Here is a 14,794-nt window from a genome sequence, read left to right on the forward strand (position 1 = left end):
TGGCCAGGCTCCCCCCCACCCCAGTGGGGGCTGCACTCCTGCTTTAGGGTAGAGGGTATGCAGAAACTGATGGCATCCCACTCCTTTGTCACATGGATACTGGATCCCCCTAATGCCTATACTTTCCTGGGCTCCTTTACCCTAATCTGGGGGTCCCACTGTGACACAGGGAGTTCACCTTAGTGCTCCCAGCCTGTCTCCCTCTGCTGGCTGCAGCACCCACCCTCTTTCTTCCTGGCCTCACTGTGGGAGTGGAGTTAGGGGTATGGTTGACCCCCACCACCTCTTACTGCCACTGTCACCATGAATCTTGTCTTTATCATGGCTCTTGCTGCACACTTGCTCTCTGAGCCTCCCAGTCCTGCCTGCCTCCTGAGGATGGATTAACTTCGCATTCCTCCACATTCCTCCGGGACCTCCCACCACTTCAAGTCCAAATCACCCTTCACTGCACAGGCTGCATTTTTCTGCCATAATTGGAGGTGCTGGCACTGGCTGGAGGGCAGGTAATGTTTGATAGTGGGCAGCAGGTGGCACAATGTCTGCCCACCTTCCCAACTACCCCTTTACCTCTCCCTTCTGAATTCTACACCATGAACTTTTGAATGTCTCTCCTTCCTTGATTCCTGAGTGACTCTCCTGCTGCCCCTCAGCTACAGTCGGACCGTGACATTTACTCAGCAGACAGGAGCAGCCTGATGTTCTTTATTGCCTCTCCCTTGACTCGGGGGTAGGGGTGGGGGGGCAGCAGGCGGGGGTGGGGGGAGGACACGTCAGGAGGCCTTACTCCAAGGCCTAGGTGGGGGAAGCACCCCGGCACTGTAGTCCTCTTGAGACTTGAAGGGCCTGCTTGGTCCCAATTAAGGAGCCGAGGGGAAGCCTGCAGTGGCTGTGGGGCATTGCAGACTCACGTGGTCCAGTGGGCATAGACCAGGGCCAGGAGGATGAAGATGGCCACCGAGAGCAGCATGTTCTTCCGGTTCTCTTGCCGAAGCAATTTTAGTTCCTTCTCTGGGAGATAAAGGGGTAGTTGGTATGGGACAGGGAATGGAGGCCATAAGTGTTCTTTCTCCCTTTCCAAAATGGATACACACACCACTGAAGTTGTGTCCCTCCTGTCTCTTACGCTTAAACATGACCTGTCCTTGATCTGCCCAGATCTTCATAACATTTTAGGTACAGATTTTGGCCTAAAAGTCCTAATAACAAGGCTGCTCAACCAGGTTGAGGATGGGATGTGAGGGGTCACCAAAGAAGCCACACCTGAGAGCCAAGCTAGGATACAGTGTAACATCAGGTGAGTCCTCACCTCTCAGTGGGCTCTACAGTGCTCGTCCTTCCAGGAGTCTCATCCAGCCAACCAGAAACTCAGTGGAGTTGGACAGCATCTTGAGCCAGATACTGGAGTGGCCAGGCAGGGCCACATTTGTTTCTTGAGATCCTGCCTTTTGCTGGGGGCCCAGCTCAGCAGAATCTAGGGTTGCTGACAGGAGGCAGCCATCCTCCATTCTAGAGGAAGCCAGTCCTGCTGTTCTGTAGCCACACCCGTGGTTACACCCATATGGGTCCCTCCAAGTGACATGCAGGTGGTTGGTACACCATGAAGGCTAAACTAAGTGGCGATGCTGAGGTGAAAACTGCTGTGAAAACTGCTAAGCTGGAGGGGAACTGAGGCCCCACCCATCATGTGCAAGGGAGGGAGGGACTCACAGGGGGCTCTGGGTGGGCTAGACTGAGCCCAGGGTACCCCAGCCCAACTGTGTCGGGTCAGATTGTTCTTTCTGTATTGTTCCCTGGCCAGGCCTGGTCCCCCAGGGGAGAACCAAGAGGGGACAAACTGAAGAACCTGCTACAGATCTTTTTCCTCCAACTCTCAGGAAGCTGAGGCTATCAGCCAGCCACACTCCAGCTGCTTGCCCCGCCTGTACTCTACCTGGCCCTGTCCCCCAGTGCCCAGAAGGTGGCAGTATTGCTCTACCCACAGGAGCCCTTCCTGCACTCAAGTTTGTGTGTGTGTGGTGGGGTGGGGGGGGGCTAGGGTGTGGGGGGGTATCTGTCAGCCCTACTCCAAATGCAGGATGTTCCTGGCCAGGAGGGGAGTTGTGGTGGCAGTAGGGGAGGGGAGGGAGGGGACCTGGCTACAGCCACACCCCTTCATCCCAGAGGGAAGACAGAGCCCTAGGTCATCCTTCTTCCCTTGTAACAAAGAATAGACCAGCTCTCCTCCCACAAGGCAGGTTCCTTCAGCCTCCTGGGGCTGGCTCCCTCTCAAAGGACCACCTTGTGCCCAGCCACCTAGTTAGATTCCCTGGGCTGCCTGGCCCCTCCAAACTCTGGGTCCTGGAGGTCAAGGTGGGCATCTGAAGGGAACTCTCTTACCGTAGTTGGAGGCTCTGCTCATTAGGCTGTTTTTCTCCTTCTCCAGAGACCTCCTGTGGGGAAGGAATTTCATGGCTCAAGCCCTTTTCCTCTAGCCACCTGGGGGCAGCCAGCAAACAGGACAGTGTGAACAAAGGGGACCAGTGCCCAGGTCTCAGGAGTTGACCTCAGAAGCTAAGGACCCAAACCCTCTGCCTTAAGCTTAGTTCACTTTGGGGACTCAGGACAGACACAAGGGCAGGGAGGGGAGGGGGTGGCTGGTCAGGAACGTTACCTGTCCTCTGGGCTCAGCTCTGCCCTGTGGAGCCTGCAGTCCACAGCCTCCAGGTCTCTCCGACACTGGGACAACTTTTCCTCCAGCCCATCAATCTGAAACATAAGGCAAATGGAGAGAGGTTGCAGAGCTCTGCAGCTATAATGCCCTGGGATCAGGCAAGTCTCAAATCCACCCTGTCCCAGGCCATGTTCACTTCCACTGGGCAGGGCACCCAGGCACCGGTGCCCCAGAGTGTCTTTGCTGTCCTCCACCACTGCATGCTTCAGCTCTGGGCTCCAGCCCGAGTCCCCCTGAAAACAGGGCAGTGGGTGCTATGAGGGTCTCACAGCTGTCCTCACCCACTGGACTAAGCACGGGTTGGGGGGAGAGAGGAGCAGCCCCGTGGTCAGCTCTATCTCCCCATCTAAGGCCCAGAGAGCAGGAGCCAGAGCCCGGCAAGGGCAGGCCTGCAACACAAGGCTCGAGGCTCCAGGTGCTCCTCGGGCAGGTGGTTCAGTACCCGGGGCCACAACACAGAGGTTTTCCTCATCGACAGGCTTGTCTTCAGATCTTAGTCCAAGCTGTAAGAACAGACATTTCCTACAGGAATCAATAAAAATTAGCAGGGGGAAAAAAAGTTACTCAAAACCACTTCTATTTCTGACTTGGTTCTCGTGCAAAAACAGTGCCCATCATCGAGGTAGCTGTAACTTGTGTGGCAAAACAGCTAAGCTCCTGAAAGGCCAGTTGCCAAAGATATCCTTTTCCATTTGTTTTGATTATGGTTCCAGAGGTGTGTTCTTGGGAAAATATTTGAGTTGTGGAAAAAATGTTCCGTGAACTACCAGCAGGTTGTGCAAGCCTGGGCTCAGGATCACGCACTGACAGCAAGCCCCTGCCCCCATCCATCTCTTGACTCCAGTCTTTTGCTCAGTCTCATCGGCTGCCTTTCTAGGCCTGGGCCTGCTCTGCTTCCACACCAGCCCTGCTAGCGAGAGCCTAGATTTTGGTGGCTTGGCTTCTGGGGCTGTGTCCTGCAGAGCAGCTGGCTGCACAGTGCTTAGAGTCCCACCGTATTCCATTTCCCATCTCTGACTTTGCTCATTCTCACCACATCCCCAGGAGAGATAGCAAGCACGACCTCTATTTCACAAATGGGAGAACCTGGCTCCCCAAAGGAAATGACTTTTCTGAGGAGTCGGAGTGGGGCCTCCCTTCTTATCAGTCTCAGCCAGCTCTGTGCACCATTCCTTTTTGGAGTTGCCTCCTGCAAGAAAGAATCCTGCCTCCCAGGTAGCTTGTCAGAGCCCTTGAGTCTCAGGCAGGCATTCGGGGACTGGGTGTCAGGACATCTGAGTTGAAATCTGTGGACCTCTGTGCCCTCCCTGGCCAGCACCCTTCTCAGACACTTTCCCTGTCTTGAGGCCTGGTCCAAATGATGCACCACCCACTACCTTCCCTGTAGCCCCCAGCACTGCCAACTTCAGCCCAGTTAAGCAGGGCCCTGTGAGAGGGAGCAACTGCAGAACCTCGAGTTAACTGCCTGGCTAATTGTGCTGTTTCTCAGCTAATGGGCACCCAAAGGGAGGACTGTCCTGGGAACAACCCCAGCTAGGAGACGGGGCCAGAGGCCTTCCTAGAGCCGCACAGCAGGGAAAGGAACAAGGCTTGGGAGTCAGGCTCAAAGAGCAACAGCTGATGTCAATGCTTCAGGCCACGAAGCAGTTCACCCCGACACAGGGCCCAGGTTCAGGGGACAACCACATGTGCACATAACCCCCTCACTATGAAGCTTTGCAGACTGCCCAGGCAGTCTCAGTTCCAGGTTAGAGCCCTTCCTGTGCCCTCTTTAGCCAGGACCTGGTTTGTAAGTCGTTATAGGGAAGGAGCAGATTGGGACTTTCCATCCCTAAACACCTCTGGAAGGCTACCAGGTGCCCAAACAAGTGCTAATTGTCCCAGAACAAGGCTAGGAATTCATGCTAGGCAAAATCTTAAAATTGAGGTTGGCAAACCCTAAGTAGCCAAGCCAATCTGTCATTATGCTCTGGACAGGGCCTGAGAAGCTGGCAGTTGGGGGCCTTTATCTGAACAAGCCCAATTTATTTGCAGTTCCACTGAATATCTCCACTTTCATTTGCCACTTTTTAATGAGGCTTAAGCGGGCAAACACAAATCAAGGTTTAGGGACTCAAGTTCTAACCTCCCTCTATGAATATTTATGTCCTGCTGACAGCTCTCTCTGATTTCCTTCTAAATAGTGAGATCCCCTTCTTCACAACCCAGCTGCCTGATGTGGGCTGAGGGAGGCAAGGCTGACTGTCAGAGACTCTTCAGCAGGCCACAGGCACATCCTTAGAAGGTGACCCTGCTGGGTCTCCATCTCTGGGCCTGGCTCAGAAAGCTGGCAACCAACCCCGCTGCAGCACTGTGGAACAGAAGCCAGCTCTCAGCAGCCGTAATAATGGGGAAAGAGACTCTGGGGGACCTGGCTGCATAGGGGGCAGGATGAGGGCATCAGGATATTTTTGGTTGTGACCACAATCGGGAATGGTGGCTACAGACTGACCAAGAAAGAAGGGTCCAAAAGGTGGGAGAGGACCGTCACCTCTCAACTACACACCTGTGAATCATGCACGTCACAGACTACAGGCAACACAGAACATGATGGCCAGGACTCCAAACAAGGGGGTTAGAACCAGAGAAAGGACAAGAATGTCAGGGGTATTCTAGAAGTGTAAAGGTCAGAGCTGGGCAGCAGTTGGGAGCCCAAGTGCCCAGAAGCTTGGAATCATGGTTCCAAGTTAAGTGTACTAGTAGGACTCGTGGCTGTGACCAGTGTTTTGGCAGTCATTAATTTCTGTGTGACTGGTGAGTTCCCTAGTTCCGTAGCTTGGTTGACTCGTAAAAATAAGATCATCATACTTCGCATCCCAGAGTGTGAGGACAACGTGATGCAGCGCGGTGTCACAGCACAGCCTTGCACGGAGGGCTGCAGTACATGTTTGCTCTTAGCAGAGAGTGGTTTTCACCAGATCTTTGGGGAATAAAAACCAAGTTAACCGGTGGCAAGAGTAAGAGAAGGCGTGAAGTGCAGCATGAGGAGAGGACTCCTCCTGGGTTGCTGGCAGCAGCAGAGGCAGGGAGGCCCTCTGGCTCAGATGTGACTACTTCTCAGAGTCTACCAAGGGCTTCACAGCAAGAAACCTAGAGGGTGTACCATGGGGACAGCAGCACCTTCACTGGCCAGCCCCCAGCATGCTGGGAATCTCTGTGTTCTGCCTGGGGATGGAGTTGGGCTGGGCTCTGGAGCTAGGGCAGCTGTCCAGGCAGAACATACTCAGCAGAGGGCTGAGCATCGGAGGACCCAGGGAATGGCAGGAGAAGCCTGGCAGCCAGACTTGGGGTTCACTCACATCATTGGCTCTAGGGACCTAGCAGTCAGCTAAACAGCAGACACGTGAGCCCAGAAACCATAGTAAGAAGATATATTAGACAAACTCCAGTGGGAAGGGAAGGTTACATGGTGAAGGCCATGAAGCCCCCAGGACTCCTGCCTGGCAGGCTGGACAGTGGCAGGAAGATCTGTGCCTGGGACTTGCCTGGAGCTCGAAGGGGCAGCAGTGGAGATCATGACTGTCACCGACAAAATGGAAACAGTGAAGGCGGGCACCTCACTCACAGTGAGGACAATAACACTAAGAAGCATCTGGGTTACGTTTACACTCAGAAAACCAAGGTCAGTTATTACAAAGGGGGGCGGGGCACCATGTCCAAGTCCTGCACCAAGCCAGCAGGTAGAGCAGAGCTGTAGTCTGCAGGTTGGCACAGGGACCCCAGGAAATCAAGGTGGTGGCAAGAGTTCCTTCTAAGTTAGCAAATGGTGCCCCTTGGCACCTCATGGACTAAGGACTTGGCAGGTCCTGTGCAAGCCGTTTGGTGGCAGTGAGACAGGTGGGTGGGCACGTGCAGAGTGTCCTGACAGGAGCGCTGTTCTTGACCTAGAGACCAGCAGTGGCTAACTCCTGCCTGCAGGACCTGCTGGAGAGTCAGCCAAGGGGGGAAGCATGGGGAGAAGGAAGAGAAAGGGAGGGAAAGAGGTAGACAGCAGGAGTGGGGTGGGGTGGAGAAGCACCCTTAAGTTTCTGGGGAGGGCCCTGTGGCTGGGGACTCAGTAAGTCTGCACTTCAACAGAAAAGCTCCAGGAGAGGCGGGCGCAGCAGGGTGAGCATGGCTGCCTTTCCACACCCAAGCATGGATTTGACTCAGGAATTGAAACCTGGGGCTCAGTGTGAGGCCGAGGAGCCTCCACAGAGGAGGGAGGCTCCCTGCAGAAGAGCCCCTCTGCTGGTGGGGGCTGCAGTGGCCTGAGGGGTGCTGCGGACAGGGCCCCAGCCAAGCTGGGCCTTCACTCCTACAGGCAGGTGCCAGGGGAAGATTTCCTCCCTCCAGTCACCAGGGAAAAGGGCTTCCTGCAGCCTCCCCGAGAGCCCTGCCTGCGCAGCCCGGGCCATTTGCTCCGTGCCTCAGCTGGCAGTGCAGCAGCCCCAGGCCAGGAAAATACAATCCCCTCTGCTGCACAGACTTGGGGAATATCACCTCACTCCCAGAGCTCTAGGAAGTCTCCCTGGGGTCCTATACACCATAAAACCACTGTGTTAAGAGAAACTGTAAAATTCCTCTGAAATCCCCATGAGGCATCTTTTCAGGAGTGTGGAGCCTCCAGGAATCAAAGCCCAAATGAGGCCTCTTTGGAGGTAGGGACCTTGCTCTGCTGCACAGATAACTGCCTGAGCACACCGGTCAGGTCAGGCCCTGCGGGGCGCCAGCTCCAGGTACTGCTGCAGGGAGGGGTTACCTGCAGCTTTTATTCTGCCCACAAGCAGGAGTCAGCACAAGTCCCAGGCTGTCATTTGCCCCATTTTCCTACTGAGGGTGAGCGGGGCTCTGAATGGTGCTCCCACAGAGCATTTAGATGGCCCTCTGCCAAATCCCTAATGAACCACTGTCCAAGGAAAAGGCAGAGGCACTCTCGGGGCTCAACTTTGGGCCATACAACTCATTGTGCTTTCTGTCTTAGAAAGTGGCTTCCGGTTTTGTTGAGTCTTGTTCCTGAGATCTCTGACCAGTGGGTGACACTGGATGCTGGGATCAGGTCTGCCTCCAGGCTCAGGCAGTGGCCATGGGCATACCCTGCATCTGCCTGGCCAGGTCTTGGCAGACAGTGAGATCTTCTAATAAGGGGCCTGGTGCCAGACACCTGAGCCAAGCTCAGGTCAAGCAGTCTCACATGTTTGGATGATACAGCATGAGTCACAGTGGTTTCTGGAAACCAAGAGTCCATGCAAAACTAACCCTCCACCACAACAGGAGCCACGATGCTTCTGTAGCATGTCCCAGACGCCACCTGCTGCTCCAGGTGCTTGCTCGTATTAAGTCACATTTGGCTTAAGGCAGAACGAGGGGTAAAGTCTTCGTATCTGCAATGCAGAGATGATGGGAATGAAGTAACTCGTGGGGGGGGGGGGGTCCCATAGGCAGTAAATGGGGAAGCAAAATGGCCCAAGTCTGTGCCCTTAACCATCACCCCATAACTAGAAAGCAGAGAAATACGGACTCTGGGCAACTCCTAGTGCCAGGCAATCTGTGGGCAGCTACATGGATGTTATCCCATGTTTGCGTCCACCCTGCAAGGAAGAGGCTGCGCCCACTGTACAAGGAACAAGCTCCCAGCACAGACCGGCAGCAATTCACCATGTATCTGGGAAGTGGAAGGACTGGGGTCTGAATTTGGGTTTCTCTGTTCTCAAGCTGGGGCTCTTCAAGCCGTCTCTCCAACATCTCATGGAAACATCCAAAGCAAAGGGTTCTGGGAATGGTCACTCCATGCCTCAGCTGAAGGCCATCTGAGCATGCTGACCTGGCTTCAGCAGCTCCTCCACCCTGAACAACCTTGGGCAGGGCCTTGCTTGGTCTCAGTCCACACAAAGGACGCGCTGTGAGGGAAGGGCCTCACTGGAATCCAGGTGCTTTGCGATACAGGGGCCAGGACCCCCTCATGTGCTGTGCTGACTCCCCACTTCACAGACACCCCAGGCATCTGCCCTCAAATCACCCAACTGTCCATTCAAGCCCTAAAACCCACACAAAAGATCCAGTTTCAAGGAGGAGGAGTTGGGCTAACTGGGCACAAGCCTTCCCCTCCTGAAGCCACAGCCTGGAGAAGGCATCAGCTGTTTCACCTCCAGCCTGGCAGCCGAGGGACTGAGTTTCTAGAACTCAGTCCTCTTCCCACGTCAGGAGGCCCCAGGATGTTTATTATGATGAGTAAAGGAGCCAGAGGACCTGCCCAGATGGTCCCTGGCAGGAGCCCCGGGGCTTTCCATCCAGGGCCTCTAGGCCACACAGCCCAGTCATATGAGGGTCACAGGCCTCAATTTTCCAGGTGACCAGCCATAAACCCCAAAAAGCCAACTCCCCCAGCACACTTAAGGGATGCTTTTCTGTGAAGGAGGCTCGCAGGGCTCTTTGAGGACAGAAAACAAACCCATGGCTTCCCAGTCAAGAGGCCCCAGAAGCAGCTTCTCTCCCAGGTGAGCAGGTGAAGACAGCGAGCTGCCCCAGATTTTAATCAAGGATCCATTTTCAGGAAGAAGAGGGTGAGCCAAAGGGCTTGCTGCTTTTCTGGACACTCACGCGACCCCAGGGCACGAAGGCGAGGGGCCCTGCTGCCGTCCACCAGAGCTCTGAGGCTGGGGTGCTGAGATGGAGGCTGAGCGGCCTTGGAAAGGAGCCTCGGGTCAGTCCTAGCCTCAAGCCTTCAGCTGTCCCTGAGCCAAAATGGTGTTTGGGGTTTGTTTTCTCTTCTCTCCCCCAATATATATTTTTGATAAATTAGCAAAAGCTTCTTCATCACTGAAGGCTCAAAGCACTTTTCAAGAGCTGGCATCCACCCCGCGCCTTATGAATTCATTAATTAAGATGCTGGCAAACAGCCACTCCACACATGCTGACATCCAGCCGCGTTAGGTAATGAGGTTTTAGTCTCCTGACCCCCGTCAAGTGGAGCGGAGCCAGACGCAGGCTGCTGAGAGAAATCACCTGCCCAATGGCGACCTGTCGCTTTTGCCTGGCAGCAGGTGAGGCTCATTTAGTGGTCAGTGGGCCCTGAACATTCTTGGCATGCTGCAAGAGCCTCTCCCCCAGCTACTGGCTGGTGGCTCCCCAGGAAGGTGGCTCTAACTGCGGGCTCTGTGGCGGCCTCCTAACCTCTGCCCACTGAACCACTCTGCTAAGCCCAGATGTCAGGGTGGCAGGTTCAAGTGCCTCCTCCTATCACTCAAACCAATTCAGCAAATATTTACTGATGGTCCACTAAGCTGCTTCTATAACACTGCCTTGTGCTCTGCTGTCCCAGAACAGCTGAGACCATCTTCACTGACACTGCTTCTGCCCCTGCCTGCCCTCATGGAGCTTAGAGCAGGAGAGGGCATCAAACAAATCATCACAGTGTCAAACTTCTTTCCTCCTGGTAGAAAGTTAAAGGCTCCACTAACTTTTATTTCTTACAGAAGATACTGTTAGTTGGCCAGTCCAGCAGGGACTCCCAACCCCACTCCTTTGCTCATCTCTACTACAGAAGTTGGAAAAGTGCAACAGATACTTTCCCAGCCTCACTGTCATTGGGACTGGTCATGATGATATATTCCAGAAATCATTTGGGAGAATCCTAGGAGAGCTTATATTTTGCCAATAAAAGGGACAAATAGTGTTGCTATTCCTTTCTCCTTCCTGACTTAAAGTTGAACATGACTGGAGCCGTGGCAGCTATTTTATGACCATGAAGAAATAGCTAAGGGAATGAAGAAATACTACCTCTGACATAACTGAGCTTTTGAACCAATGTCAGTAGCCACCTATCCACATATTTCTATGGGGGGAAAAAAAAACAGTAGACTCCTATTTGCTTAAGTTATTAAGGTCAATTTTCTGTAATTTGTAGCCAAAAGTCTTCCAGATTTCTGTAATAGGGATCAGATCCGATCAAATGATCCCCTTTAAAATGTTAGCCAAGACATCATACATCTGTTAAGATCAATTGTTCAATGAAACTAGGTTGAACAGTCTGGCTGCAAAAGAAAAGTACGATGACCAAGTAATAGCTCATTACTATCAGAGACTGAAAAACATAAATAAGTTTGACATCAGCCAAAATCTTCCTGTAAGTTTAGACTGATAAGAAACCTTTCTCTCCTCCCACACATTAAAATCAGTACCAGGCTGGCAATTTCTCATTTGAACTATAATTTTCTCGTTATTCAGAATAAACTCTCAGAAGCTAAAACTCACAGCCAGTTCCCCACCCCCAACTCTGAGATCTCACAAAGTGGCAAATGAGTCAGATAAAAAGACCTCACAAGGAACCACGAGTGACGGAGGCTAGAAGGTGCCTTGGTTGTCCTAGGAGGTGACTGCCCAGTACAGCTGGCCTGCGCCCGCCCTGAGGGTGAAGCTGCCTGCTTGATAATTGCTTCATTACAACAAGTGGCGACTGTTTGCAGGTGCTGAGATCACTCACTTGTGGGGGTTTTATTGCACTCGTCAGATTAACAAACATTTTTTATTAAATCACCACTTCATTGGCTCCAAGCACAGGACTTTTAATAAGAGGACAATATCTACTGCTACTGAGCATCGATGCACATTCAATGCTCAGACCCGCTGGGGGCAACCGAGGAGCAAGGATGGGAGGCGGCCAGATGCTGGGCTTTTTCCAAGGCACAGAGTTACAATTTTCAAACTCTTGACTATCCAAGCAAAAAGTGACTGAGATACCAGTATGACAAATACCTGCATATTTATGTAGATCTTGATATATCTATCTATCTATCTATCTATCTATATATGCCTATTTTGAAATATCTATATAAATTGTGTGTATATTGAGACACAGAGGGTAACAAAAAGAAGAGTGAATCTGCCTCAGTAAAAGGCCCTAGAATAAATGACCTATCAAAACACTTGTGTCAAAACTCAAAACTCAAAAGCCAAACCAGACATCATGATCTTTATTTGGACATAATTAATTTATAACTCCTGGTGAAATGCAAATCTTTTGTTATAGATGAGGAAACTAAACCCCAAACAGGGGTTGACCCAGCCACGGTAAAAGGATGCAAAAGAACTGCAAAGGGTGAGAATAAGAAAGAGCTGCTATTTATCAATTACCCACCCTGTGCCAGGCACATGCCAAGCACTTTACACATATTGTCTCATTTAATCCTCAAATCACACCATGAGGTGAGGTGCCGACTGCAGTGCAGCCTGTCTGCTAAAACACACTATCTCCTCCTTTCACAGTAATGGAGCTATAGCTGGGCACATGGCCCCCTGGCTGGTGAGCACATTTCTAAGCCTCCATTACAGACAAGTAAGGCCACAAATCTTGGTTCCTGCCAATGGAAAATGCAGAGTTCAGGCCCAGGATCCTTAAGACAGTGGGTGCTTCTTCTACTTTCTCTTTCCCTGGCAGTGGAAACATCAATGGAGTGTGCCCTGGTTTCATTGATAAGATGATAACAAGACTCAGGGAGATGGCAGACCACCACCTTCTTTAGACTGTGGGTGGACAAATGATGCTGAGAGCCAAAGACTGTCTACTTCCTGTTTTTGTTGGAGGGAAAAAAGTTTTACTGGCATAATGCTATACTTGCTCACTTACAAATAGCCTGTGGCTGCTTTTGTGTTATGACAGGTACTACTTCTTATTCGTAGTAGTTATTTTCTATAAAATACCACCAAGGGCTGGGATGGGCTCAGTGGTGGAGCACTTGTCTAGCATGTATGAAGGTCTGGGTTCAACTTCAAGTACTGTCCAAACAACAACAACAAAAGTAAGTCAAGCACGGTGATACATGCCTATAATCCCAGCTCAGGGGGGCCAAGGCAGGAGGATGGCAACTTTGAAGCCAGCGGTAGTGCACTTGCCTGGCATGTGTGAGGCACTGGGTACGATTCTCAGCACCACATATAAATAAATAAAAATAATAAAGGTCTTTCAACAACTAAAAATAAAAAATAAATTAAAAAGGATGGGGATGTAACTCAGTGGTAGAGTGCTCCTGGGTTCAATCCCCAGCACTGCAAAACTATATATTTAAAAATTAAATTAAATTGAATTAGCAAATACTGAACCAGGTTCCTGCAAGCCTCTGGCCACAATGTTTTTATCAACTGATTCACACAAAACTTGACTTATATGTTTCTGTTTAAATACATCGTATTCAATATATAGTTGATTCATTAACATTGTACTCATGACCAACAGCACCTTACAATGCAGAGTTACAACACATTTGAAAAAAAAGTTTATCTAACAAGCCCATTTTGCACCAGAAGGCACACACAACCTTCAAACACCAGGCAGCACTCTAGCATTGGGGGTCATCTGAAACAGCTAAATCACCAATAAAAAGCACAAAAATACAAAAAACACAACACTAAATACACCAAGAGAAAGGACATTTGTGTGTAGTACAGTAATGCAAACAAAGGCAGAATGTTCTTTTTTTTTTTTTTTTTAACCTTAACTGGAAATGTGGATCTCTCAGGAGACTCAAACATTTTTTTCCTCTTTTATTTGCTTGTGAATGATGCAAAAGAGTATTGATTTGGGGGCTACGAATACAGGCTATGAATATATTTAGTCAGTAGGCAAATATGCAATCTGTGAATAATAAGGATCAACTGTAGTGACCCCAGAGACCATATAGTCTGCAAAGCCTAAATATTTTCTGTCTGATACTTTCCAGACCAGGTCTGCTGACCCCTGCTCCAGCCTGTTAGAGAAAATGACAGACTTTCTTGTTCCTGAAGCCACTAAGTTTTGGGATTTCTCTTGCATTCTCCATGAATCCTCACTACATGCCTGTGAGAGTGTACAGATGAAGTTCCAGGTGAAACCTGTTACAGCAGCCTGTTGCACTTTCTCAAAGACCACTCGTGCTTGATTCTTGGCTCCATCACCTCTACATCCGGGTTCCACCTGAAACTTCATCTGCACGACTCTCACAGGGGCGAAAGCAGCAAACAGTAGGTGCTCTAGGCATTAGCTGGTTTTCTTCCCACATGCGATCAATCCATTTTGAAGACTTTGGATAACGTCACCACTTCTAGAATTCTCTTGACAAACTCCCAAACACTCTCCAAGCTCCAGGCTTTGGTACTCTGGCGGAAAGTTCTCCCACCTCAGGCGATATTTAAGCCATTAATAATACACTGACAGCTCTTGTTTGGGTCCTAGCCCTTGGGGGTTCCCCTCAACTACAGGCCCTCCCGCCTGTGGCGTCAACTGTCCCTTTGGGTTCCTCTTCACTTACACGTCTTCCTCGGGTCCTCCTTAATCCCATGTCCTTCCCCTTTAAGTCCCCTCGTTTCTGTCCCCACCTACTCTGGGGTCCCTTCACTTCCAGATCTCTTGCCCTCTGGAGGTCCCCGTCCCCGTCCCCGGGCCTTCCTAAGGTGCCCGCGGCGTGCCCCCTTACCTCTGGGTCCCCTCACCTCCAGACTGCGTCGGGCCCTCTCATCCCTCTCCCAAACCTGCGCTGCCCTCGCTTCCTCCCTTTGGCCCACTCTAACCTTGCCACCAGACCGACCCATTCCCCTGCAGCCAGGAGAAGGCAACTAACGATGTTGCCCCAACCCTCACTTCTCCCCTCACCTCGAGAGCGACGCCCAGATTCTCCCGCTTCTTTTTAGTCATGTTGCTTGCAGGGATCCCCCACTCATCACTGGACACGCCCGCTCGGGTGCACCGCGCATGCGTACGTCCGCGTGCTTCTCTTTCATTGGTCACCGGGGCAGCGGGAGGTGGGGCTACTGCGGTCGCCATCTTGTTGAGGGGCGCGTCACCCTTGGCGCAGCCATGTTTTTGAGGGGCAGCGTCCCGTTTGAAACTTCAATTTAGGGATAGGGAGCGGATAAGGCCTAGGGAGGGGCAGTGGCCGGTCACTGGGTGAAAGCCGCTTTACATCACTGAGAGCTTTTTAAATTTTTTTTCTTTGGTATTAGAGATTGAACCAGGGGCGCTTTACCTCCTGGTACATAAGCTACATACCACCTTTTAAAAATCTTATTTATTTATTTATTTATTTTGGGAGT

At 51.4% G+C, this 14,794-nt stretch overlaps 2 protein-coding genes across 2 annotated transcripts in view; one reads left to right on the top strand and one right to left on the bottom strand.

Moving 5' to 3' along the window:
• Cmtr1 (cap methyltransferase 1) overlaps positions 1-6,735 on the top strand; it is a 55,504-nt gene extending 48,769 nt beyond the window's left edge. The window contains exon 20 of the mRNA XM_048805230.1: positions 6,724-6,735. The gene's annotated coding sequence lies outside the window, so the exon portion shown is untranslated. The remainder of the gene's footprint in view (positions 1-6,723) is intronic.
• Positions 691-14,459, bottom strand: Ccdc167 (coiled-coil domain containing 167). The gene is made up of 4 exons (XM_015487673.2): positions 14,355-14,459; positions 2,654-2,748; positions 2,380-2,432; positions 691-1,011 (listed from the first exon to the last, which is right to left on the bottom strand). The coding sequence occupies exons 1-4, from the start codon at positions 14,394-14,396 to the stop codon at positions 908-910; spliced, it is 294 nt and encodes a 97-aa protein (XP_015343159.1). The 5' UTR covers positions 14,397-14,459; the 3' UTR covers positions 691-907.
• Positions 14,460-14,794: the final 335 nt, after the last annotated feature.

Source organism: Marmota marmota, unplaced genomic scaffold, assembly GCF_001458135.2.
Source record: "Marmota marmota marmota unplaced genomic scaffold, marMar, whole genome shotgun sequence".
Classification (NCBI taxonomy): Eukaryota; Metazoa; Chordata; class Mammalia; order Rodentia; family Sciuridae; genus Marmota; species Marmota marmota.

Coding starts and splice junctions, on each gene's coding strand:
- Ccdc167 (XM_015487673.2), bottom strand. CDS start 14,396: ATGACTAAAAAGAAGCGGGAGAATCTGGGCGTCGCTCTCGAG. Junction 2,749..14,354: donor ATCTGGGCGTCGCTCTCGAG/GTGAGGGGAGAA, acceptor CTTATGTTTCAG/ATTGATGGGCTGGAGGAAAA. Junction 2,433..2,653: donor GAGCTGAGCCCAGAGGACAG/GTAACGTTCCTG, acceptor CCTTCCCCACAG/GAGGTCTCTGGAGAAGGAGA.